The sequence below is a fragment of the Petromyzon marinus genome, chromosome 69, assembly GCF_048934315.1.
Source record: "Petromyzon marinus isolate PM22_M1 ecotype Great Lakes invasive population chromosome 69, UKy_Petmar_22M1.pri1.0, whole genome shotgun sequence".
In the NCBI taxonomy this organism is placed as follows: domain Eukaryota; kingdom Metazoa; phylum Chordata; class Hyperoartia; order Petromyzontiformes; family Petromyzontidae; genus Petromyzon; species Petromyzon marinus.
Window position 1 is genome coordinate 632,060 of NC_133735.1, and position 26,879 is coordinate 658,938.

At 54.7% G+C, this 26,879-nt stretch overlaps 1 protein-coding gene across 6 annotated transcripts in view; it reads left to right on the forward strand.

Annotated features, from left to right (window-relative positions):
- Positions 1-26,576, forward strand: part of LOC116957025 (cyclin-dependent kinase 10) — a 131,952-nt gene extending 105,376 nt beyond the window's left edge. For 3 of the 6 annotated variants that reach the window (XM_032978940.2, XM_032978939.2, XM_032978941.2), the window contains exons 6-14: positions 131-212; positions 2,731-2,798; positions 5,958-6,010; positions 9,576-9,645; positions 15,608-15,667; positions 17,258-17,381; positions 22,912-23,051; positions 23,697-23,749; positions 25,604-26,572. In XM_032978940.2, the coding sequence (XP_032834831.1) occupies positions 131-212; positions 2,731-2,798; positions 5,958-6,010; positions 9,576-9,645; positions 15,608-15,667; positions 17,258-17,381; positions 22,912-23,051; positions 23,697-23,749; positions 25,604-25,698 (745 nt within the window). In that variant the 3' untranslated portion in view covers positions 25,699-26,572. Of the gene's footprint in view, positions 1-130; positions 213-2,730; positions 2,799-5,957; positions 6,011-9,575; positions 9,646-15,607; positions 15,668-17,257; positions 17,382-22,911; positions 23,052-23,696; positions 23,750-25,603 lie in introns of all 6 variants that reach the window. The other 3 variants (XM_076054955.1, XM_076054954.1, XM_076054953.1) reach the window with 2 other exon arrangements.
- The last annotated feature ends 303 nt before the right edge of the window (positions 26,577-26,879 follow it).

Here is a 26,879-nt window from a genome sequence, read left to right on the forward strand (position 1 = left end):
TGTGTGTCTATCTCTTTGTCTGTGTGTATCTCTGTGTGTGTCTATATCCGTGTGTCTGTGTGTGTATCTCTGTCTGTGTGTGTGTGTCTATCTGTGTGTGTGTGTATCTCTGTATGTGTCTGTGTGTTAGTATCTTCCTGGTGATGGGCTACTGTGAGCAGGACCTCGCCAGCCTCCTGGACAACGTCACAGCTCCATTCTCCGAGGCACAGGTGAGTTGGACTCGCACACCCAACAATCCCCCGTACCGCCTTTGGCGGGCTGTTGGTGCAAGCGCCGTTAGCGAGCACCCGTGAAAGCCAGCAAGGCACACGTAGCCAGCACCACGCCCGGCCACCTTTGCCTCCTGAGTGGCGACGATTACGCACCGCGCCAGGGACTCATTTGAGGCCGAGTCGACCTAGGGGAGCACCAGGACGAGTTGACGTAATCGTCGCCGGTGTTGGCCGTGAGCGGGAATAGAACTCGGGCCGTTGGGTTCGCTGCGATACCCCGCCATTCGTCACGACGGTACCCGTGCCAGGCCGGGTGCGCCTTGAGGGCCACGTGAAGTGTCGAGGAAGGCTCGCTGGCAGGAGGTCACGGGGCAGACCCTGCAGGTGGCACGGGTTGACCGACCACCGCCCCCACCCACCCCCCCCCATGCTGCGCCAACTTGCTGCGTTTTATCCGACCCCGGCTCGTTGTGAGCGATGCTTTTTCCCTCCGTCGTTGTCGGAGGGCGACTGCCTCCTATTGCCCGGCAGCAGCAGCAGCAGCGTCCTTCGCGAGCCTCCTCCTCCGCAGAGAGACATCACACACAGAGGGACATCACACACAGAGAGACATCACACACAGAGAGACATCACACACAGAGAGACATCACACACACAGAGAGACATCACACACACAGAGAGACATCACACACAGAGAGACATCACACACAGAGAGACATCACACACAGAGAGACATCACACACAGAGAGACATCACACACAGAGAGACATCACACACAGAGAGACATCACACACACAGAGACATCACACACAGAGAGACATCACACACAGAGAGACATCACACACAGAGAGACATCACACACAGAGAGACATCACACACAGAGAGACATCACACACAGAGAGACATCACACACAGAGAGACATCACACACAGAGAGACATCACACACACAGAGACATCACACACAGTGGGACATCACACACAGAGGGACATCACACACAAAGAGACATCACACACACAGAGACATCACACACACAGAGACATCACACACACAGAGACATCACACACAGTGGGACATCACACACAGAGGGACATCACACACAGAGGGACATCACACACAGAGGGACATCACACACAGAGGGACATCACACACAGAGAAACATCACACAGAGAGGGACATCACACACAGAGACACACACACACAGAGAGACAACAACAACAACCGCCATTCGCCACTAAGTTTCAGTGACGTCACCATGACGCTTGTGCCAGGCTATGTGCACCCTGAGGCCACGTGAAGTGTCGAACGCCCGCTGGCAGCAGGTCACAGGCTGACCCCAGGTGCCACAGCTCGACTGACTGAGATGACTGGCTGGTGCACCACCTGTGCCCCCTACTGCGCCAACCCGCTGTGCTTTAGCCACCCAGCGCTCCGCTCGTTGTTGTGAGCGTCGCTCCTCCGCCCTCCGTTGTTGTTGGAGGGCGACTACCTCCAACTGCCCAGTAGCAGCGTCCTTCACGAGCCTCCTCCACAGAGGCCAATCTTGACACCGCTGGTACCAGTCATCGGCAAGTCCACTCAGCTCCACGTCCTCCTGTACCACATCACTCCATCTCTTCTCTAGCCCGTGCCGCGCCCGGTTTTAGCCCCCCTCGATCCGGCCAAACGGAAGCCCGCTGGGCTTGCGGTGGCCCGGGGCATGCCAACGGAGCCTCGCCTGCTGGAGAGGAGGCCCAGTGATGGGATTTTTGTCCGGATCTTTTAAGGATCTGTGAGCTCACAGAATCCAATCTGGTTAAACCCAGGATGGGACCGTAGGCAGGGCCAGCCTGGATGTTTCAAATCGGTGCGCCCCACGAAGACAAAGATCCCCCGTACAGTCTTAACAGACTGTAGGGGCAAGTGCTGCTTGCGAGCAGCACCTACGAAAGCGGCCACGGTGGCACACGGGTGGGTGGGTGGCCGGCCAGCACCACGCTCGGCCGCCTTTGTCTCCCCAGTTGCGATGTTTACACACCGCACCTGGGTACTCATTCTGAGGCTGGGTCGACCTAGGGGAGGCCCAGGACCGGTCCAGACACTTGCCGCTGTTATTGGGGCATGAGTGGGAATCGAACTCGGGTCGCCGGGTTCGTAGCGCAGCGTAGCGCTAACCCGTGCACCCCGCCTCCCTCACAAATACAAAGGTCCCCCGTGCAGCCTTAACATGCTGTTGGGGCAAGTGCTTTTGAGCGAGAACAACAACATCAACCGCCATTCGCCACTAAGTGGCAGGGTGACGTCACCACGACGCTTGCACCAGGCTATGTGCACCTTGACGCTGCCACGTGGAGTGTCGAACGCCCGCCAGCAGGAGGAGGTCACGGGGCAGACCCAGGTGCCACGGGTCGACTGACTGAGATGACTGGCTGATGCACCACCTGTGCCCCCCCTACTGTGCCGACCCGCTGTGCTTTAGCCACCCGGCGCTCCGCTCGTTGTTGTGAGCGAGCGCACGCCGTTCGATGCCGTTCCAGGTGAAATGCATCTCGCTGCAGCTGCTCAAGGGGCTGCTGTACCTGCACAACAACTACATCATCCACAGGTGGGCTTCGCAGGTTTGCCACGCGCATTTCGTTTGTCCACGTGCGTGAGAATTGCAGCGACCGGGGCGAGTCTCGGTCGCCCACATTGGTGACCCCTGGGGTCGCGCGCTGTCAGCAAGCGCCCGTTGAGCCGGCCACCGGCGCACGGCAGGCCCAGCTGGGCGTGTCGCTGGCCACCCGCCGCCTAGTTAGCCTGTGACGTGGCGCAACTCGCAGGTGTTATGAGTTCAGTTTCAGTTTATTTTGGTGTAGCCCTGTGAGCAATCCGGCTCTTGAATCGGGTGCAAGAAAAACATCTTAAAAGTGACTACGTGTGTGTGACTCTGTGCAAAACAGAAAATCCATGGAGGAAAAAAAAACCAGCAATAATATTCCTGAAAAAAGCCACACCGTGTACCACCAACGCTTTGTGCAAAAAATCCCAGTGGGATGCAAATCAAACAACAACAACAACAACCACAAGACAACTAAGATTAAGGCCATCAGTCTAACTCCGTACTACAACAAAACAAACACGTCCAAAACAAAAAAACGTTTTACAAATCACTAAAAAATAAAGCCATAATTGCAACGTAACAGTGATCACAGGGACCGTGACCGAATTTTTAACAATAAACTACATAAATAACACGTGACACCAAATCCTAGAGCCACAGCTGGCTGCGTGAGTTACTCCACAAACAACAGAAGCATCGATCCGAGTGTCACATTTTTCAATGCACCTTTAAGATCGGTACGCCAAATCAAAATACAGATCATACTTTGTGGCGTCATCCGGAGCGAAACATTTTATTTTATTTTACGCCAATGAATAGCGGTGTCAGCTAGGGGGTGTACAACTCCTCTAGAGCATTTAAAGCTTTCGTGACTGCAGTAATTCATATTCTTAGCTCTTTCGGTAAAGTCACGTTGAAGGGAAACAATAAAATAATAAAAGATACATAATATATTTTAAAAGATATATAATATATTTTATTATTTTATTGTTTCCCTTCAACGTGACTTTACCGAAAGAGCTAAGAATATCCTCGAGAGGAGTTTTGAGAGAAGATCTCATTGGTAGCGATTCAAGTTGCAGTTCATTGGCGATAGCATTCCAGACCCTGGGGGGGCATCAATAGCAAGGCCCCTTTCCTCCGGTTCTTTACGCCAACGGGGAACGTGAAGCTGGTAAATGAGCGAAGGCCTGAGGTCAAATTTCTTCTTTGAAACAGAGAGGAGAGCCACGGCTGACGGAGGGCTGCGTAGCCATTGCCTCATCGGTCGATAGCCAATCAGGGCTGTGGGTTACCACCTGGGCCGAAGTTCATGGGCGGAGCTCACGGGGGGGTGGGGGGGTACGCGGGAACCATCGGGAAGGTTCTGAGGGGGGGGGGCGTGGTTAGAGGCGGGGGCGTGGTTAGAGGCGGGGGCGTGGTTAGAGGCGGGGGCGTGGTTAGAGGCGGGGGCGTGGTTAGAGGCGGGGGCGTGGTTGGAGGCGGGGGCGTGGTTGGAGGCGGGGGCGTGGTTGGAGGCGGGGGCGTGGTTAGAGGCGGGGGCGTGGTTAGAGGCGGGGGCGTGGTTAGAGGCGGGGGCGTGGTTAGAGGCGGGGGCGTGGTTGGAGGCGGGGGCGTGGTTGGAGGCGGGGGCGTGGTTGGAGGCGGGGGCGTGGTTGGAGGCGGGGGCGTGGTTGGAGGCGGGGGCGTGGTTGGAGGCGGGGGCGTGGTTAGAGGCGGGGGCGTGGTTAGAGGCGGGGGCGTGGTTAGAGGCGGGGGCGTGGTTAGAGGCGGGGGCGTGGTTAGAGGCGGGGGCGTGGTTAGAGGCGGGGGCGTGGTTAGAGGCGGGGGCGTGGTTAGAGGCGGGGGCGTGGCTAGAGGCGGGGGCGTGGTTAGAGGCGGGGGTGTGGTTAGGGGCGGGGGCGTGGTTAGAGGCGGGGGCGTGGTTAGAGGCGGGGGCGTGGTTAGAGGAGGGGGCGTGGTTAGAGGCGGGGGCGTGGTTGGAGGCGGGGGCGTGGTTGGAGGCGGGGGCGTGTTTGGAGGCGGGGGCGTGTTTGGAGGCGGGGGCGTGGTTGGAGGCGGGGGCGTGGTTGGAGGCGGGGGCGTGGTTGGAGGCGGGGGCGTGGTTAGAGGCGGGGGCGTGGTTAGAGGCGAGGGCCTGGACCGCGTTTCCTCCACCTCGTCGGCCATCGACCACGTGGCAGCCTCGGGTGGCAGCGATCTCCGACGCCGTCAAACCGGCGCGGGGTGCGGGGAACGCGAGAGAGAGAGAGAGGGAGAGAGAGAGGGAGAGAGAGAGAGGGAGAGAGAGAGAGGGAGAGGGGAGATGGACCATCCGGGGAAGAGAGCGTGAAGCCGAGCTAGTTGTTTATTTGCACGGCCGCTCACTATCAGCGCTTGCCCCCCCCCCCAAACAGTTTGTTGAGGCTGTACGGGGGGGGGTAGGGTGAGCGGTAGCAGCCGCTACGAACCCGGCGACCCGAGTTTGATTCCCGGGTCACGGCCAACAACTCGGATGGTGATGATCTGCACCGGTCCTGGGCTGGGCCTCATCTTAGGGGGGCCGTCCATAAATGACGTCACGCGATTTTGGACGTCACAAAGAGTCAGACCCCTCCCCCTTCAAATATGACGTCACTCAGCTCTGCCCCCCCCCCCCCAAAAAAAATAAAATAAAACACGCTTCAAATCGCTTTAAACTATCGTCACTGCAATTGCGTATTTAACGTGGCGCTGCACTCTGATGTTGTAGGAAGAACACGTTTGTTACAAAGTCTATTTAATTAAGTGGAACGTGTTGTGTCTGTATATGTATATTTAAAGTTTGCGTGTAATTTTGACGTGACGTCACATTTCTCAAACCCCGCCCCTCCCCTCCCCTCGTCACACATCGTCACGAATGTCTGACCCCACCCCTCACCCCCACCCACCACCACCCACCCCAGGTGCGTGACGTCATTTATGGCCGGCCCCCTTAGGTCAATTCAGCCTCAAATGAGCACTTGGTGTGTTGTGTAAACATCACCACTCGGGAGGCCAAGCAGGCCGGGGATTGGGGCTGGCTGCCCACCGTGATTTGATTGGTCGGTGCTACCTTACTGACAGCGCTTGCCCCAACAGTCCGTTAAAGCTATATGGGGGATCTTTGTCTCTTGTGCTCTGCTGCCTCTCTCTCTCGTCTAGAGATCTGAAGGTGTCCAACCTCCTCATGACTGACAAAGGCTGCGTCAAGATAGGTGACTACACTTGCAACGTGTCCCCTCTGTCTCCACCAATCGGATCGCTCCCTCTTTCCACCTATGAGCTCACCTTCTCTCTCTTCACCAATCAGCTCCACCTTCTCTCTCCACCTATCAGCTCCCCCCCTTCTCTCCACCAATCAGCTCCCCCCCCTCTCAACTAATTAACTCCCCACCCCTCTCTCCACCAATCAGCTCCTTCCCTCTCTTTCCACCATACAGCTCCCCCCCCTCTCTCCACCAATAAGCTCCCCCCCCTCTCTCCACCAATAAGCTCCCCCCCCTCTCTCAACCAATCAGCTCCCCCCCCTCCACCAATCAGCTCTCCCCCTCTCTCCACCAATCAGCTCCCCCCCTCTCTCCACCAATCAGCTCCCCCCCCTCTCTCCACCAATCAGCTCCCCCCCCTCTCTCCACCAATCAGCTCCCCCCCTCTCTCCACCAATCAGCTCCCCCCCCTCTATCCACCAATCAGCTCCCCCCCTCTCTCCACCAATCAGCTCCCCCCCCTCTCTCCACCAATCAGCTCTCCCCCCCTCTCTCCACCAATCAGCTCCCCCTCTCTCTCCACCAATCAGCTCCCCCCCTCTCTCTCCACCAATCAGCTCCCCCCCTCTCTCTCCACCAATCAGCTCCCCCCCCTCTCTCCACCAATCAGCTCCCCCCTCTCTCTCCACAAATCAGCTCCCCCCCTCTCTCTCCACCAATCACGTGCAGGTCACATATGGTGGGATAAAGTGTGGATGCCTCCACCTTGTTGATGGTGACGGTGGTGACGATGATTAAGGTGGTGACTATGATGAAGGTGGTGACTATGGTGAAGGTGGTGACTGTGGTGAAGGTGGTGACGGTGGTGACGGTGGTGACGGTGGTGACGATGGTGACGGTGGTGACGGTGGTGACTATGGTGACTGTGGTGAAGGTGGTGACTATGGTGACGGTGGTGACTGTGGTGACTGTGGTGAAGGTGGTGACGGTGGTGACGGTGGTGACGGTGGTGACGGTGGTGACGGTGGTGACTGTGGTGAAGGTGGTGACTATGGTGACGGTGGTGACTGTGGTGAAGGTGGTGACGGTGGTGACGGTGGTGACGGTGGTGACGATGGTGACGATGGTGACGGTAGTGACGGTGGTGACGGTGGTGACGGTGGTGACTGTGGTGAAGGTGGTGACTATGGTGACGGTGGTGACTGTGGTGAAGGTGGTGACGGTGGTGACGGTGGTGACGGTGGTGACGATGGTGACGATGGTGACGGTAGTGACGGTGGTGACTATGGTGACGGTGGTGACTATGGTGACGGTGGTGACTATGGTGACGGTGGTGACTATGGTGACTATGGTGACGGTGGTGACGATGGTGACGATAGTGACAATGGTGACGGTGGTGACGGTGGTGACAATGGTGAAGGTGGTGACGATGGTGACGGTGGTGACTATGGTGACGATGGTGACGGTGGTGACGATGGTGACGATAGTGACGATGGTGACGGTGGTGACGGTGGTGACAATGGTGACGGTGGTGACGATGGTGACTATGGTGACGATGGTGACTGTGGTGACGATGGTGACTGTGGTGACGGTGGTGACTGTGGTGACGATGGTGACGGTGGTGACTATGGTGACGATGGTGACTGTGGTGACGATGGTGACTGTGGTGACGGTGGTGACTGTGGTGACGATGGTGACGGTGGTGACTATGGTGACGGTGGTGACGGTGGTGACGGTGGTGAAGGTGGTGACGGTGGTGACGGTGGTGACGGTGGTGAAGGTGGTGACAATGGTGACTGTGGTGACGGTGGTGACTATGGTGATTATGGTGAAGGTGGTGAAGGTGGTGACGGTGGTGACGATTGTGACTATGGTGACGGTGGTGACGATGGTGACGGTGTTGTTGATCATGGTAGTGATGATGGTGACGGTGGTGACGATGGTGTTGGTGATGACGGTGGTGACTATGGTGACGGTGGTGACGGTGGTGACGATGGTGACGGTGGTGACTGTGGTGACGGTGGTGACGATGGTGAAGGTGGTGACGATGGTGACGGTGGTGACGGTGGTGACGGTGGTGACGATGGTGACGATGGTGACGGTGTTGTTGATCATGGTGGTGACGGTGGTGACGGTGGTGACGGTGGTGATGATGGTGACGGTGGTGACGGTGGTGACGATGGTGACGATGGTGACGGTGACGACGATGGTGACGATGGTGACGGTGGTGACGGTGGTGACGATGGTGACGATGGTGACGATGGTGACGGTGACGACGATGGTGACGATGGTGACGGTGGTGACGGTGGTGACGATGGTGACGGTGACGACGATGGTGACGGTGTTGTTGATCATGGTAGTGATGATGGTGACGGTGGTGACGATGGTGTTGGTGATGACGGTGGTGACTATGGTGACGGTGGTGACGGTGGTGACGATGGTGACGGTGGTGACTGTGGTGACGGTGGTGACGATGGTGAAGGTGGTGACGATGGTGACGGTGGTGACGGTGGTGACGATGGTGACGATGGTGACGGTGTTGTTGATCATGGTGGTGACGGTGGTGACGGTGGTGACGGTGGTGATGATGGTGGCGGTGGTGACGGTGGTGACGATGGTGACGATGGTGACGGTGACGACGATGGTGACGATGGTGACGGTGGTGACGGTGGTGACGATGGTGACGATGGTGACGATGGTGACGGTGACGACGATGGTGACGATGGTGACGGTGGTGACGGTGGTGACGATGGTGACGGTGACGACGATGGTGACGACGATGGTGACGGTGGTGACTATGGTGACAATGGTGACTACGGTGACTACGGTGACGGTGGTGACGATGGTGACTATGGTGACGATGGTGACTATGGTGACGATGGTGACTACGGTGACTACGGTGACTACGGTGACTACGGTGACGATGGTGACGGTGGTGACTATGGTGACAATGGTGACTACGGTGACTACGGTGACGGTGGTGACGATGGTGACGATGGTGACTATGGTGACGGTGGTGACGGTGGTGACGATGGTGACGATGGTGACGATGGTGACGATGGTGACGGTGGTGACGATGGTGACGGTCGTGACGATGGTGACGATGGTGATGGTGTTGTTGATCGTAGTAGTGACGATGGTGATGGTGTTGGTCGTGCTGTTCACGATGGTGGTGGTGATGGTGATGATGATGGTGTTGGTGTGGTCAGGATGATTTTGATGATGATGTTGTTGATGATGGTGTTGTTGATGATGGTGTTGGTGTGGTCAGGATGATTTAGATGATGACAATGTTGTTGGTGTGGTCAGGATGATTTAGATGATGATGGTAATGTTGTTGATGATGGTAATGTTGTTGATGATGGTAATGTTGTTGATGATGATGGTGGTGTTGATGATGGTGTTGGTGTGGTCAGGATGATTTAGATGATGGTAATGTTGTTGATGATGGTGTTGTTGATGATGATGGTGTTGATGATGGTGTTGGTGTAGTCAGGATGATTTAGATGATGTTGTTGATGATGGTGTTGTTGTTGACGATTACGGTGTGTGTGTGTGTGTTTGTGTTTCTCAGCTGACTTTGGGCTGGCCCGTGCATTTGGCGTACCTCTGCGACCGATGACTCCTAAGGTCGTGACCCTGTGGTGAGATCTCAGATGTGGCGGTGGATTTCCACGTTCCTATGACAGGAGAGAGAGCGGGAGGAGGGCGAGCGAGCGAGCGAGTCCATCTTATCCGACAACCGCTGTTGACTACCCCACAAAGCGGTGCTCATTTTATGGACCCCGTCCTCCGGAGGCAGGGAGGGAGGGAGGGAGATAGTGAGTCAATCCAAACTCGCTCGCGCTCACTCACGCTCACTCACGCAATCAGTTGTGCACTCGCACTCAAGAAGATCCACCCGTCACTGCCTCGAGCAGACCGTTGGCGCAGGCGCCGTTCGCGAATGCCATTTCGCGAACGGCGCCTTCGACTACCCTGTTAAGACGCCTGCGAGCGGTCGGGTCGGTGTCTCCCGCTCGCCGATTTATATTCGGAGGGGCTTCCTCGCAGCGCCGCTGTTCCTCCAAGGACGTTGTGCCGTGCGCCGTGCTCGGCGGAGCGGAGAGCCGTGCTCGGCACAGCCGCCGGCCGCCCCTCCACAGCACGTCCTGGGTTTAACCTACAGGCTGGATTGGCGTGAGGAGCATCGCAAATCCTCGAAGGATCTGGGCACAGTCCCGTCATCGGTGAGCTCCCCCGGGCGGGGAAGGCTGCGATGGCTGGGTCATGTAGCCCGCATGCCCAGCCCCACCGCATGCCGAAACGGCTTTTGTTCGGCCGGATCGAGGGGGCTAAGCGGGCTAGAGAAGAGATGGAGTGATGTGGTACAGGAGGACGTGGAGCTGAGTGGACTTGCCGATGACTGGTACCAGCGGTGTCAAGATTGGCCTCTGTGGAGGAGGCTCGTGAAGGACGCTACTGGGCAGTTGGAGGCATCGCCCTCCAACAACAACGGAGGGCGGAGGAGCGACGCTCACAACAACGAGCGGAGCGCCGGGTGGCTAAAGCACAGCAGGTTGGCACAGTAGGGGGCACAGGTGGTGCATCAGCCAGTCATCTCAGTCATCTCAGTCAGTCGACCCGTGGCACCTGCTGGGTCTGCCCCGTGACCTCCTGCCAGCAGGGAGCCTTCAACACTTCACGTGGCCTCAAAGTGCACATGGCCTGGCACAAGCGTCGTGGTGACGTCGCCGTCACTTAGTGGCGAATGGTACATGTACACACGTGTACATGTGTGTACGTGTGTGTACGTGTGTGTGTGTGTGTACGTGTGTGTACGTGTGTGTCTACGTGTGTGTGTGTGGTACGTGTGTGTATGTATGTGTGTACGTGTGTGTGTGTGAGTATGTGTGTGTGTGTACGTGTGTATGTGTGTATGTGTGTACGTGTGTGTGTATGTGTGTTCATGTGTACGTGTGTGTGTGTACGTGTGTGTGTGTACGTGTGTGTGCTACGTGTGTGTATGTATGTGTGTACGTGTGTGTGTGCACGTGTGTATGTGTGTGTACGTGTGTATGTGTGTGTGTGTACGTGTGTACGTGTGTGTGTGTGTGTGTACATGTGTGTACGTGTGTATGTGTGTGTGTGTACATGTGTGTACGTGTGTATGTGTGTGTGTGTACGTGTGTACGTGTGTGTATGTGTGTACGTGTGTACGTGTGTGTGTGTGTACGTGTGTGTGTGTACGTGTGTGTGTGTACGTGTGTACATGTGTGTACGTGTGTGTACGTGTGTACATGTGTACGTGTGTGTGAGTACGTGTGTGTGTGTATGTACATGTGTACGTGTGTGTGTGTATGTACGTGTATGTGTGTGTACGTGTGTGTGTGTGTACGTGTACGTGTGTGTGTACACGTGTGTGTGTGTACGTGTGTGTGTACGTGTGTGTGTGTGTACGTGTGTGTGTGTACGTGTGTGTGTACGTGTGTGTGTGTATGTATGTGTGTGTGTACGTGTGTGTATGTGTGTGTGTATGTGTGTACACGTGTGTGTGTGTGTACACGTGTGTGTGTGTGTACGTGTGTGTGTGTATGTGTGGGGAGCGGTAGTGTAGCGGTTAGCGCGCTGCGCTATGAACCTGGCGACCCGGGTTCGATTCCCGCTCACGGCCAACACCAGTGACGATTATCTGAACCGGTCCCGGGCCTCCCCTAGGTCGACTCAGCCTCAAATGAGTACCTGGTGCGGTGTGTAAACATCGCCACTAGGGAGACAAAGGCGGTCGGGCGTGGTGCTGGCCACCCACCCCCTCGTGTACCGTTCCGGCCTTCATAGGTGCTCGCTAACAGCACTTGCCCCTACAGTCTGTTACAGGCTATATGGGGGATCTTTGTTTATCTTTGTGTATGTCTGGCAAAACAACCCCCTACCTCCTCGCGTTGCCGGACGGGCAACTCTGTCGTGGACAGTGCTCTGGGGGGAGATCCAATTTTGATTGGCTCCTCCCCTCATGGCATATGTGTCCACCACAGGGGCTAAACGGGGGCTCTGGACGGGTGCGAGGGGCTGGTAACCCCTCCACCTTCAATTAATTACCACGAAACCACGAGTTAAACTGAAATATGTAACTAATAAGCTTGTGCCGGAGGCCCCGGGGGGGCCAGGCGTCTATGACGTCTCCTGGCCAAACCCCAATTGGCGGAGCCAGGAGATTGAATACCTACCCTCGGGGCTACTCCAGAAACAACGAAAAGCCACTACGGGTGGCCACGTGGAATGTTCGAACGCTCGCTGCGGAGGAGAGGCTGCCACTCCTCTGTCGGGAGCTGGACCGGTACCGCCTGGATTTATGCGGCATTCAGGAGGTCCGGTGGACCGGCTCTGGCTCCTGCCACCATGAGGGGTGGACAGTCCTCTACTCGGGGCAGCAGACTGCCAAACAACAGGGTGTGGCTCTTCTTTTGAACAAAAGAATGAAGGGGGCGTGGGAGCGTGGCGGTGAGGTGTGGGAAGCTGTAAGCCCCAGGCTACTTTGGGCTCGCCTTCCCATCAACCGGAGGCGAGGAATGGTGCTCGTGGTTACTTATGCCCCCACCGAAGATGAACATCCGTGGAGGGATGCAGGCAAAGCCGATGAGTCAGATGCCTTCCATGACCTGTCACAGGTGCTGGCTAAAGTGGCCCCTCGGGATAGAGTCATCATGTTGGGTGACTTCAATGCCCGAGTTGGTCATGATACTGGCACCTGGTCTGGAGTGATTGGAGGGCATGGGCCAGATCAGCTCAATAACAACGGTAGGAGGCTGCTAGATTTTTGTGCAGCCCATGGGCTTGTAATTACCAACACGCTGTTCCGGCATCGGCGCATCCACACAACATCATGGATGCATGCCGGGTCCAAGCAAGAACATCTGCTGGACTACATAGTGACGGACCAGCGGATGCGAGCCCATGTCCTTGACACCAGGACCTACCGTGGAGCTGATCTGCCCTCTGACCATCGACTAGTCATCTGTAAGATGCGCCTGCCATTCTTCCACTCCGGTGGTGGGTGTACACCCAGGACCCCATTCCAACCTAAAGTGGCCTGGTCTCAGTTATCTCATGAAAGTTGCAAGCGAGAATTTCATCATCGCTTGCGGCTGGGATTGGCATCGTCCCCGACTCCTCCTGATGTCGAGGGTAAATGGGCGAGGTTTAGGACTGTGACTCATGCAGCTGCAATGGCTGCTTTGGGTACGCGGTCCAGACCTCCCCAGACACCCTGGCTGACAAAGGAGGTGTTCAGGATGGTTGAGAAAAGGCGACAGGCCCACTGTCATCGGCTACAGAATCCCACGTCAGAGAATGAGGAGGCTTACCGCAGTCTTCGCTCGGAGGTTCGGAGAGCCGTGAGGCGCTGCAAGGATGGGTGGTGGTCGCGGGTTGCTGAGGAGATGGAGTCTTCCTCAGTGGCCCGTGATCACAAATCTCTATTTAACTCCATCAAAAAAGTAACCTGCAGCGCCACACCTATTACCATAATTAGGGGAAAAAACGGTGATCCAATTTCCGACCCCCAGGAACAGGTTCGCAGATTTGCTGAGCATTTCTGTGAGGTCCTGGGGGAGGGAAAATCCCTCAGCCAGGAAAACATCGTGGCACAAAGTGAGGATGACCCTGCTGAGGCTGTGGTGCCTCAAATATTGGATGAAGTCACCCCCGGTGAGTGGCTGGCTGAGGTGCCATCTGCTGAGGAAGTATTGAAGGCGATCCGGAGTCTGAGACCAGGAAAGGCAGCGGGCAGAGATGATCTCCCAAGCGAAATGCTGAGGGAGGGTGGCGTTTGTGCACAGACTGCCCTATATGACATCATAACAACAGTCTGGACCACTGGACGGGTTCCGCAGGATTGGAAGGATGCCCTGGTGGTCCCCCTTTTTAAGAAGGGGGACCGCACAGACTGTAACAACTACAGGGGCATCTCACTCCTCAGTGTGCCAGGAAAGGTCCTGGCAAGGATTATTCAGCATCGCCTTGCCAGGCACGCTGAGGAGAGGCTTGCGGAGCCCCAATGCGGTTTCAGGAAAGGGTGATCCTGCACAGATGCCATATTTTCTGTCCGTCTGCTACAGCAGAGGTGTAGGGAATTCCAACAAGACCTACATCTCTGCTTTATTGACCTGGTCAAGGCCTATGATACCATCAGTAGGCCTGGGCTCTGGGTCGTTCTTCGTGCTTTTGGAGTACCTGACCCTCTGCTCACGATCATTAAGGACCTTCATGATGGTGAGCGGGCCCGGGTAAAACTACGTGGCCGGGAGTCAGAGCCATTCCCTGTACACCTTGGGGTGCGACAGGGATGTCCTCTGGCTCCCACATTATTTAACATCTATTTTGACCACGTAGTTCGTGAAGCCTTCAATAGCTGTACCGGGGGAATCTCCATATGGTACAGATATAATGGGAGGCTAATCGATGCCCGGGTGCGGTCAAGGGATGGCTCCCTATTGCTCAACCACGTTATGTATGCTGATGATTTGGTAATAGCTGCTCAGTCAGAGGAGGAGTTGGAGACGCTGCTGCTGAGACTGGAGCGTGCCACTAAGAGGTGGGGCCTTACCAATCAGCCCCACCAAAACTAAGCACCTGCCTGGGTATTTTGTACCATCGGAGACTCCACCCCCACAACTCCCAATCGGTGATGGGGCAGTTGTGGAGAGAGTGGAGAGTTTCCCATACCTGGGCAGTGTGCTTATGACTGGCTCCAGTTTAACAGCAGAGGTCTCACTCCGAATCAGTCGAGCGGCAATATCTTTTCATCGGTTGCGTAACGCTGTGTGGAAGCTACCTGGTCTGTCGCTCCGCACTAAGCTTCAGGTCTTCTCGGCCATGGTCATTTCCTCCCTTCTCTACGCTTGCGAAACGTGGACCCCCCTAATGGAACATCTTCGCCGGTTAGAAACATTTAGGCTGGCCTGCCTATGATCCATCCTGGGTTTAACCAGACTGGATTGTGTGAGGAGCTCACAAATCCTTGAAAGATCTGGGCAGGGTCCCATCGGTGAGCTCCTCCGGCAGGCAAGGCTGCGATGGCTGGGTCATGTAGCCCGCATGCCCAGCCACCGCATGCCGAAACAGCTTTTGTTTGGCCGGATTGAGGGGGCTAAGCGGGCGCGGCACGGGCTAGAGAAGAGATGGAGTGATGTGGTACAGGAGGACGTGGAGCTGAGTGGACTTGCCGATGACTGGTACCAGCGGTGTCAAGATCGGCCTCTGTGGAGGAGGCTCGTGAAGGATGCTACTGGGCAGTTGGAGGCAGTCGCCCTCCAACAACAACGGAGGGCGGAGGAGCGACGCTCACAACAGCGAGCGGAGCGCCGGGTGGCTAAAGCACAGCAGGTTGGCACAGTAGGGGGCACAGGTGGTGCATCAGCCAGTCATCTCAGTCAGTCGACCCGTGGCACCTGGGTCTGCCCCGTGACCTCCTGTCAGCGGGCGTTCGACACTTCACGTGGCCTCAGGGTGCACATAGCCTGGCACAAGCGTCGTGGTGACGTCACCGCCACTTAGTGGCGAATGGCGGTTGTTGTTGTTGTGTGTACATGTGTACGTGTGTGTATGTGTACGTGTGTGTGTGAGTAGGTACCGAGCCCCTGAACTGCTCTTCGGCTCTGAGACACAGACCACAGCCATTGACATGTGGTGAGAGCAGGGGTGGTGGGGTCACGTGGTGGTGGTGATGATGATGGTGGTGGTGGTGGTGATGATTATGATGGTGGTGATGATGATGGTGATGATGATGATGATGGTGGTGGTGATGGTGGCGATGATGATGATGATGGTGGTGATGATGATGGTGGTGATGATGATGATGGTGATGATGATGATGATGGTGGTGATGATGATGGTGGTGGTGGTGATGATCATGATGATGGTGATGATGATGGTGGTGATGATTATGATGGTGGTATGGTGGTAATGACATTCATGATGACGATGATTACATCTGCTTTTTTATTTGGTGATGGTTGGAGGTGATGGGTTATATAGGATGAGATTTATTGTTACACTTATGCTAATGATGTCCATGTTGTTGCTGCTGCTTCCGCTGATCATGATATTGATGTTGGTGGTGCTCCTGGTGCTGATAGTGATATTGTTGCTGATGATGATATTGTTGCTGCTGATGATGATACCGATAGTAATATTGTGGTTGCTGCTGCTGCTGATGTTGGTATTGGTGCTGATGATGATATTGATGTTGGTGATGTTGGTAGTGGTTTCGGGCACGGCTGTGTAGCGGTTAGCACGCTGTGTTTTGTACCCGGCACCCCGAGTTTGATTCCCGCTCATGGCCACCACCGTCAGTGACGACTATCTAAACCTCTACTGGGCCTCACCTAGGTCGACTCAGCCTCAAACGAGTACCTGGTGCGGTGTGTAAACATCGCCACTGGGGAGACAAAGGCGGCCGGGCGTGGTGCTGGCCACCCACCCCCTCGTGTGCCGTTCCAGCCTTCGTAGGTGCTGGTCGCTAACAGCATTTGCCCCTACAGTCTGTTAAGGCTATACAGGGGATCTTTGTCTCTGTGTGTATCTGTGTGTGTGTCTTTGTCTCTGTGTGTATCTGTGTGTGTGTCTTTGTCTCTGTGTGTATCTGTGTGTGTGCCTTTGTCTTTGTGTGTATCTGTGTGTGTCTTTGTCTCTGTGTGTATCTGTGTGTATGTCTTTGTCTCTGTGTGTATCTGTGTGTATGTCTTTGTCTCTGTGTGTATCTGTGTGTCTTTGTCTCTGTGTGTATCTGTGTGTGTGTTTGTGTGTCTTTGTCTCTGTGTGTATCTGTGTGTGTGTCTTTGTCTCTGTGTGTATCTGTGTGTGTCTTTGTCTCTGCGTGTATCTGTGTGTGTGTGTCTTTGTCTCTGTATGTATCTGTGTGTGTGTCTTTGTCTCTGTGTGTATCTGTGTGTGTCTTTGTCTCTGTGTGTATCTGCGTGTGTGTGTCTTTGTCTCTGTGTGTATCTGTGTGTGTGTCTTTGTCTCTGTGTGTATCTGTGTGTGTGTCTTTGTCTCTGTGTGTATCTGTAGGGGATCTTTATCTCTGTGTGTACAGCAGTCGTCAGGGTAGGGATCGAACCCACGACCTCCTGTCTACCAAGCGAGGTAGTCAACATCTCATCACATGTACAGCAGGCATCGTTAGGGTAGGGATCGAACCCAAGACCTCCTGTGTACCAGGCGAGGTGGTCAACATGTTAAGGCTACACGGGGGATATTTGTCTGTGGTGTTGGCAGGTCGGTGGGCTGCATCATAGCCGAGCTACTGGCTCACAAACCCCTACTGCCTGGCTCGTCGGAGATCCAGCAGATTCACCTGATCGTCCAGCTTCTGGGCACACCCACCAACGCCATCTGGCCTGTGAGACACTCGCCAATCCTCACCACTCACCGCCACTCACTCACCACCACTCACTCAACACCACTCAACACCACTCACCACCACTCACTCAACACCACTCAACACCACTCACCACCACTCACAACTACTCACCACCACTCAACACCATTCACCACCACTCACTCAACACCACTCACCACCACTCACACAACACTCAACACCACTCACCACCACTCACTCAATACCACTCACAACTACTCACTCAACACTCAACACCACTCACCACCACTCACTCAACACCACTCACAACTACTCACTCAACACTCAACACCACTCACCACCACTCACTCACCACTCACCACCACTCACTCACCACTCACCACTCACTCACCACCACTCAACACCACTCACTCACCACTCAACCACCACTCACTCAACACCACTCACTCACCACTCACCGCCACTCACTCACCACCACTCACTCAACACCACTCACTCACCACTCACCGCCACTCACTCACCACCACTCACTCACCACCACTCACTCACCACTCACCACCACTCACTCACCACTCACTCACCACTCACTCACCACCACTCAACACCACTCACTCACCACTCACCACCACTCACTCAACACCACTCACTCACCACTCACCGCCACTCACTCACCACCACTCACTCAACACCACTCACTCACCACTCACCGCCACTCACTCACCACCACTCACTCACCACCACTCACTCACCACCACTCACTCACCACTCACCACCACTCACTCACCACTCACTCACCACTCACTCACCACCACTCAACACCACTCACTCACCACTCACCACCACTCACTCAACACCACTCACTCACCACTCACCGCCACTCACTCACCACCACTCACTCAACACCACTCACTCACCACTCACCGCCACTCACTCAACACCACTCACTCACCACTCACTCACTACTCACCACCACTCACTCACCACTCACCACCATTTACTCACCACTCACTCACCACCACTCACTCACCACTCACTCACCACTCACTCACCACCACTCACTCACCACTCACCACCATTCACTCACCACTCACTCACCACCACTCACTACCACTCACTCAACACCACTCAACACCACCACTCACCACCACCACTCACCACCACTCACTCACCACCACTCGCCACCACTTACTCACCACCACTCACTCAACACCACTCACTCACCACTCACCGCCACTCACTCACCACTCACCACCACTCAACACCACTCACCACCACCACTCAACACCACTCACTCACCACTCACCACCACTCACTCACCACTCACTCACTCACCACTCACTCACACCACTCACCACCACTCACCACCACTCACTCACCACCATTCACTCACCACTCACCACCACTCACCACCACTCACTCACCACTCACTCACCACTCACTCACCACTCACTCACCACCATTCACTCACCACTCACCACCACTCACTCACCACTCACCACCATTCACTCACCACTCACTCACCACCACTCACTACCACTCACTCACCACCACTCACCACCACTCACCACCACTCACTCAACACCACTCACTCACCACTCACTCACCACCACTCACTCACCACTCACTCACCACCACTCAGCACCACTCACTCACCACCACTCACCACCACTCGCCACCTCTCACCACCACTCACTCACCACCACTCAACACCACCACTCACCACCACTCACTCACCACCACTCACCACCACTCACTCAACACCACTCACCACCACTCACACAACACTCAACACCACTCACCACCACTCACTCAATACCACTCACAACTACTCACTCAACACTCAACACCACTCACCACCACTCACTCAACACCACTCACAACTACTCACTCAACACTCAACACCACTCACCACCACTCACTCACCACTCACCACCACTCACTCACCACTCACCACTCACTCACCACCACTCAACACCACTCACTCACCACTCAACCACCACTCACTCAACACCACTCACTCACCACTCACCGCCACTCACTCACCACCACTCACTCAACACCACTCACTCACCACTCACCGCCACTCACTCACCACCACTCACTCACCACCACTCACTCACCACTCACCACCACTCACTCACCACTCACTCACCACTCACTCACCACCACTCAACACCACTCACTCACCACTCACCACCACTCACTCAACACCACTCACTCACCACTCACCGCCACTCACTCACCACCACTCACTCAACACCACTCACTCACCACTCACCGCCACTCACTCACCACCACTCACTCACCACCACTCACTCACCACCACTCACTCACCACTCACCACCACTCACTCACCACTCACTCACCACTCACTCACCACCACTCAACACCACTCACTCACCACTCACCACCACTCACTCAACACCACTCACTCACCACTCACCGCCACTCACTCACCACCACTCACTCAACACCACTCACTCACCACTCACCGCCACTCACTCAACACCACTCACTCACCACTCACTCACTACTCACCACCACTCACTCACCACTCACCACCATTTACTCACCACTCACTCACCACCACTCACTCACCACTCACTCACCACTCACTCACCACCACTCACTCACCACTCACCACCATTCACTCACCACTCACTCACCACCACTCACTACCACTCACTCAACACCACTCAACACCACCACTCACCACCACCACTCACCACCACCACTCACCACCACTCACTCACCACCACTCGCCACCACTTACTCACCACCACTCACTCAACACCACTCACTCACCACTCACCGCCACTCACTCACCACTCACCACCACTCAACACCACTCACCACCACCACTCAACACCACTCACTCACCACTCACCACCACTCACTCACCACTCACTCACTCACCACTCACTCACACCACTCACCACCACTCACCACCACTCACTCACCACCATTCACTCACCACTCACCACCACTCACCACCACTCACTCACCACTCACTCACCACTCACTCACCACTCACTCACCACCATTCACTCACCACTCACCACCACTCACTCACCACTCACCACCATTCACTCACCACTCACTCACCACCACTCACTACCACTCACTCACCACCACTCACCACCACTCACCACCACTCACTCAACACCACTCACTCACCACTCACTCACCACCACTCACTCACCACTCACTCACCACCACTCAGCACCACTCACTCACCACCACTCACCACCACTCGCCACCTCTCACCACCACTCACTCACCACCACTCAACACCACCACTCACCACCACTCACTCACCACCACTCACCACCACTCACTCACCACTCACCACCACTCACTCACCACCACTCACCACCACTCGCCACCACTCACCACCACTCAACACCACTCACCACTACTCACCACCACTCACTCAACACCACTCACCACCACTCACTCACTCACCACCACTCACTCACCACCACTCGCTCACCACTCACCACCAGTCACTCATCCACCACTCACCACCACTCACCACCACTCACTAAACACTCAACTTCACTCACCACCACTCACTCACCACTCACTCACCACCACTCACTCACTCACTCACCACCACTAACCACCACTCACTCACCACCACTCACTCAACACCACTCACCACCACTCACTCAACACTCACTCACCACCACTCAACACCACTCACTCACCACCACTCGCCACCACTCACTCACTCACCACTCACTCACCACTCACTCACCACCACTCACCACCACTCACTCACCACCACTCACCACCACTCACTCACCATCACTCACCACCACTCACCACCACTCACACTCACTCACCACCACTCACTCACCACCACTCACCACCACTCACTCACCACCACTCACTCACTCACCACCACTCACAGCCACTCACCACCACTCACTCACCACCACTCAGCACCACTCACCACCACTCAACACCACTCACCACCACTCACCACCACTCAACACCACTCACTCACCACCACTCACCACCACTCACTCACCACCACTCACCACCACTCACCACCACTCACACTCACTCACCACCACTCACTCACCACCACTCACCACCACTCACTCACCACCACTCACTCACCACCACTCACTCACTCACCACCACTCACAGCCACTCACCACCACTCACTCACCACCACTCAGCACCACTCACCACCACTCAACACCACTCACCACCACTCACCACCACTCAGCACCACTCACCGCCACTCACTCACCACCACTCAGCACCACTCACCACCACTCACCACCACTCACCACCATTCACTCAACACCACTCACTCACCACCCACCACGTTCACTCACCACCACGTTCACTCACCACACACTCACCACACACTCACCACACACAACACTCACTATTCACTCACCACCACCCACCACTCACTCAACACCACTCACCACCACTCACTCAACACCACTCACCACCACTCACCACCACTCACCACCACTCTCTCAACACCACTCACTCACCACCACTCACTCACCACCACTCACTCAACACCACTCACCAACACTCACTCAACACCACTCACCAACACTCACTCACCATCACTCACTCAACACCACTCAACACCACTCACCACCACCACTCAACACCACCACTCAACACCACTCACTCACCAACACTCACTCAACACCACTCAACACCATGGTGTTGATGGTGTTCGTGATGATAATGGTGGTGATGGTGGTGATGATGTTCGTTATGATGATAATGTTGATGGTGGTGTTGATGGTGTTCGTGATGATGGTGTTAGTGATGATGATGGTGGTGATGGTGTTCGTGATGATGATGGTGGTGATGGTGTTCGTGATGATGATGATGATGATGGTGGTGATGGTGTTCGTGATGATGATGTTGATGGTGGTGTTGATGGTGTTCGTGAAGGTGATGATGTTGGTGATGATGATGTTGATGATGATCATGGTGACGATGTTGATGTTGATGATGGTGATGATGATGTTTATGCTGATGATGGTGATGATGATGTTGATGATGTTGAAGATGTTGATGATGATGATGATGTTGATGATGGTGATGATGTTGATGTTGATGATGATGGTGATGGTGATGTTGATGATGGTGATGATGTTGATGATGTTGATGTTGTTGATGTTGTTGATGATGTTGATGATGATGATGTTGTTGATCATGGTGATGTTGATGAAGGTGATTATGTTGATCATGGTGATCATGATGATGATGGTGATGATGTTGATGATGATGTTGACGTTGTTGATGTTGATGATGTTGACGTTGTTGATGTTGTTGATGTTGACGATGTTGGTGATGATGTTGATGTTGATGATGATGTTGATCATGGTGACGATGTTGATGATGGTGATGATGATGATCATGGTGACGATGTTGGTGATGATGGTGATGTTGGTGACGATGTTGATGTTGATGATGATGATCATGGTGACGATGTTGATGATGATGATGTTGATGATGATGATGATGACGGTGACGATGTTGATGATGATGGTGATGGTATCAGGGTTTCTCGAGCCTGCGTGTCCCAGACCGCGTGGTGTTACGGAGGCAACCGTACAATCACCTGCGTCATCGCCTGCCCTGGCTGTCGGATGCCGGGCTGCGCATGCTCAACGCTCTGTTCATGTACCACCCAGCCAAGAGGTCATCCACACACTCACTCGCCCATACACTCACTCACTCGCCCATCCACTCACGCACTCGCCCATACACTTACTTACTCGCCCATACACTCACTCGCCCATACACTCACTCACTCGCCCATACACTCACTCACTCACCCATACACTCACTCGCCCATACACTCACTCACTCACTCACCCATACACTCACGCACTCGCCCATACACTCACTCACCCATACGCTCACTCACTCGCCCATACACTTACTCACTCACCCATACACTCACTCACTCGCCCATACAATCACTCACTCGCCCATACACTCACTCACTCGCCCATACACTCACTCACTCGCCCATACACTCACTCACTCACTCACCCACCCATACACTCACTCTCTCGCCCATACACTCACTCGCCCATACACTCACTCACCCATAGACTCAGTCACTCACTCACCCATACACTCACTCGCCCATACACTCACTCGCCCATACACTCACTCACTCGCCCATACACTCACTCACTCGCCCATACACTCACTCTCTCGCCCATACACTCACTCACTCGCCCATTCACTCACTCACTCACCCATACACTCACTCTCTCGCCCATACTCTCACTCACTCACCCATACGTCTTTGTCTTTGCCTTTTGCCTCGTGCAGAGTGAGCGCGCTCGACTGCCTGGACAATTCGTACTTCAAGGAGAACCCCCTACGTGAGTTGGGATGTCTTCGCGTGTCTGTGGCCAAGCGGTAGTGCCGCTGCCGAGGGCTTGCGCACGGAACGCTGCCAACCCTTGTCCTCTGCCAACCCGTGTCCCCTGCCAACCCGTGTCCCCTGCCAACCCGTGTCCTCTCGCTTTGGCCGTGAGCGGCCAACGCCAGTGGCCAACGCCAGTGGCCAACGCGAGTGGCCAACGCCAGTGGCCAACGCCAGTGGCCAACGCCAGTGGCCGTGAGCGGCACCGGTCCTGGGCCTGGCCCGAGGTCGACTCGGCCTCAAGTGAGTAACCTGGTGCTGTGCGTTGTAGTAAACATCGCCACTGGGGGAGACAAAGGCGGCCGGGCGTGGTGCTGGCCACCCACCCCCCTCGTGTGCCACCGTGCCGGCCTTCGTAGGTGCTGCTCGCTAACAGCACTTGCCCCTACAGTCTACGAAGGCTATACAGGGGATCTTTATCTCTGTGTGTATCTGTGTGTGTGTCTTTGTGTCTGTGTGTATCTGTGTGTGTCTTTGTCTCTGTGTGTATCTGTGTGTGTGTCTTTGTGTCTGTGTGTATCTGTGTGTGTGTCTTTGTGTCTGTGTGTATCTGTGTGTGTGTCTTTATCTCTGTGTGTATCTGTGTGTGTGTCTTTATCTCTGTGTATCTGTGTGTGTGTCTTTGTCTCTGTGTGTATCTGTGTGTGTGTCTTTGTCTCTGTGTGTATCTGTGTGTGTGTGTCTTTGTGTCTGTGTGTATCTGTGTGTGTGTGTCTTTGTCTCTGTGTGTATCTGTGTGTGTGTCTTTGTCTCTGTGTGTATCTGTGTGTGTCTTTATCTCTGTGTGTATCTGTGTGTGTCTTTATCTCTGTGTGTATCTGTGTGTGTGTCTTTGTCTCTGTGTGTATCTGTGTGTGTGTCTTTGTCTCTGTGTGTATCTGTGTGTGTCTTTGTCTCTGTGTGTATCTGTGTGTGTTTTTGTCTCTGTGTGTATCTGTGTGTGTCTTTGTCTCTGTGTGTATCTGTGTGTGTCAGTGTATCTGTGTGTATCTGTGTGTGTGTGTCTTTATCTCTGTGTGTATCTGTGTGTGTGTCTTTGTCTCTGTGTGTATCTGTGTGTCTTTGTCTCTGTGTGTATCTGTGTGTGTCTTTGTCTCTGTGTGTATCTGTGTGTGTCTTTGTCTCTGTGTGTATCTGTGTGTGTCTTTGTCTCTGTGTGTATCTGTGTGTGTGTGTCTTTGTCTCTGTGTGTATCTGTGTGTGTCTTTGTCTCTGTGTGTATCTGTGTGTGTCTTTGTCTCTGTGTGTATCTGTGTGTGTGTCTTTGTCTCTGTGTGTATCTGTGTGTGTGTCTTTGTCTCTGTGTGTATCTGTGTGTGTCTTTGTCTCTGTGTGTATCTGTGTGTGTGTCTTTGTCTCTGTGTGTATCTGTGTGTGTCTTTGTCTCTTGTGTGTATCTGTGTGTGTCTTTGTCTCTGTGTGTATCTGTGTGTGTGTCTTTATCTCTGTGTGTATCTCTGTGTGTGTGTCTTTATCTCCGTGTGTATCTGTGTGTGTCTTTGTCTGTGTGTATCTGTGTGTGTGTCTTTGTCTCTGTGTCTATCTGTGTGTGTGTCTTTATCTACGTGTGCATCTGTGTGTGTCTTTGTCTGTGTGTATCTGTGTGTGTGTGTGTCTTTGTCTCTGTGTCTATCTGTGTGTGTGTGTCTTTATCTCCGTGTGTATCTGTGTGTGTCTTTGTATGTATCAGTGTGTGTGTCTTTGTCTCTGTGTGTATCTGTGTGTATCTGTGTGTGTGTCTTTATCTCTGTGTGTATCTGAGTGTATCTGTGTGTGTGTGTCTTTGTCTCTGTCTGTGTGGGGTGCCCAGCGTGTGAGCCTGAGCTGATGCCCACGTTTCCCCATCACCGCAACAAGAGGAACGCAGCAGAGACGACGCACGTGGCAAAGAAGATGAAGAATTAATACCCAAGCACCACACACACACGTACACACACACATACACGTACACACGTACACACACACATGTACACACACACAAGTACAGCAACAACCGCCATTCACCACTAAGTGGCGATGACGTCACCACGACGCTTGTGCCAGGCCATGTGCACCTTGAGGCCACGTGAAGTGTCGAACGCCCGCTGGCAGGAGGTCACGGGGCAGACCCAGGTGCCACGGGTCGACTGACTGAGATGACTGGCTGATGCACCACCTGTGCCCCCTACTGCGCCAACCTGCTGCGCTTTAGCCACCCGGCGCTCCGCTCGTTGTTGTGAGCGTCGCTCCTCCGCCCTCCATTGTTGTTGGAGGGCGACTGCCTCCAACTGCCCAGTAGCGTCCTTCACGAGCCTCCTCCACAGAGGCCGATCTTGACACCGCTGGTACCGGTCATCGGCAAGTCCACTCAGCTCCACGTCCTCCTGTACCACATCACTCCATCTCTTCTCTAGCCCGTGCCGCGCCCGCTTAGCCCCCTCAATCCGGCCAAACAAAAGCTGTTTCGGCATGCGGTGGCTGGGCATGCGGGCTACATGACCCAGCCGTCGCAGCCTTGCCTGCCGGAGGAGCTCACCGATGGGACCCTGCCCAGATCTTTCAAGGATTTGTGAGCTCCTCACACAATCCAGTCTGGTTAAACCCAGGATGGATCGTAGGCAGGCCAGCCTAAATGTTTCTAACCGGCGAAGATGTTCCATTAGGGGGGTCCACGTTTCGCAAGCGTAGAGAAGGGAGGGAATGACCGTGGCCGAGAAGACCTGAAGCTTAGTGCGGAGCGACAGACCAGGTAGCTTCCACACAGCGTTACGCAACCGATGAAAAGATATTGCCGCTCGACTGATTCGGAGTGAGACCTCTGCTGTTAAACTGGAGCCAGTCATAAGCACACTGCCCAGGTATGGGAAACTCTCCACTCTCTCCACAACTGCCCCATCACCGATTGGGAGTTGTGGGGGTGGAGTGTCCGATGGTACAAAATACCCAGGCAGGTGCTTAGTTTTGGTGGGGCTGATAGTAAGGCCCCACCTCTTAGTGGCACGCTCCAGTCTCAGCAGCAGCGTCTCCAACTCCTCCTCTGACTGAGCAGCTATTACCAAATCATCAGCATACATAACGTGGTTGAGCAATAGGGAGCCATCCCTTGA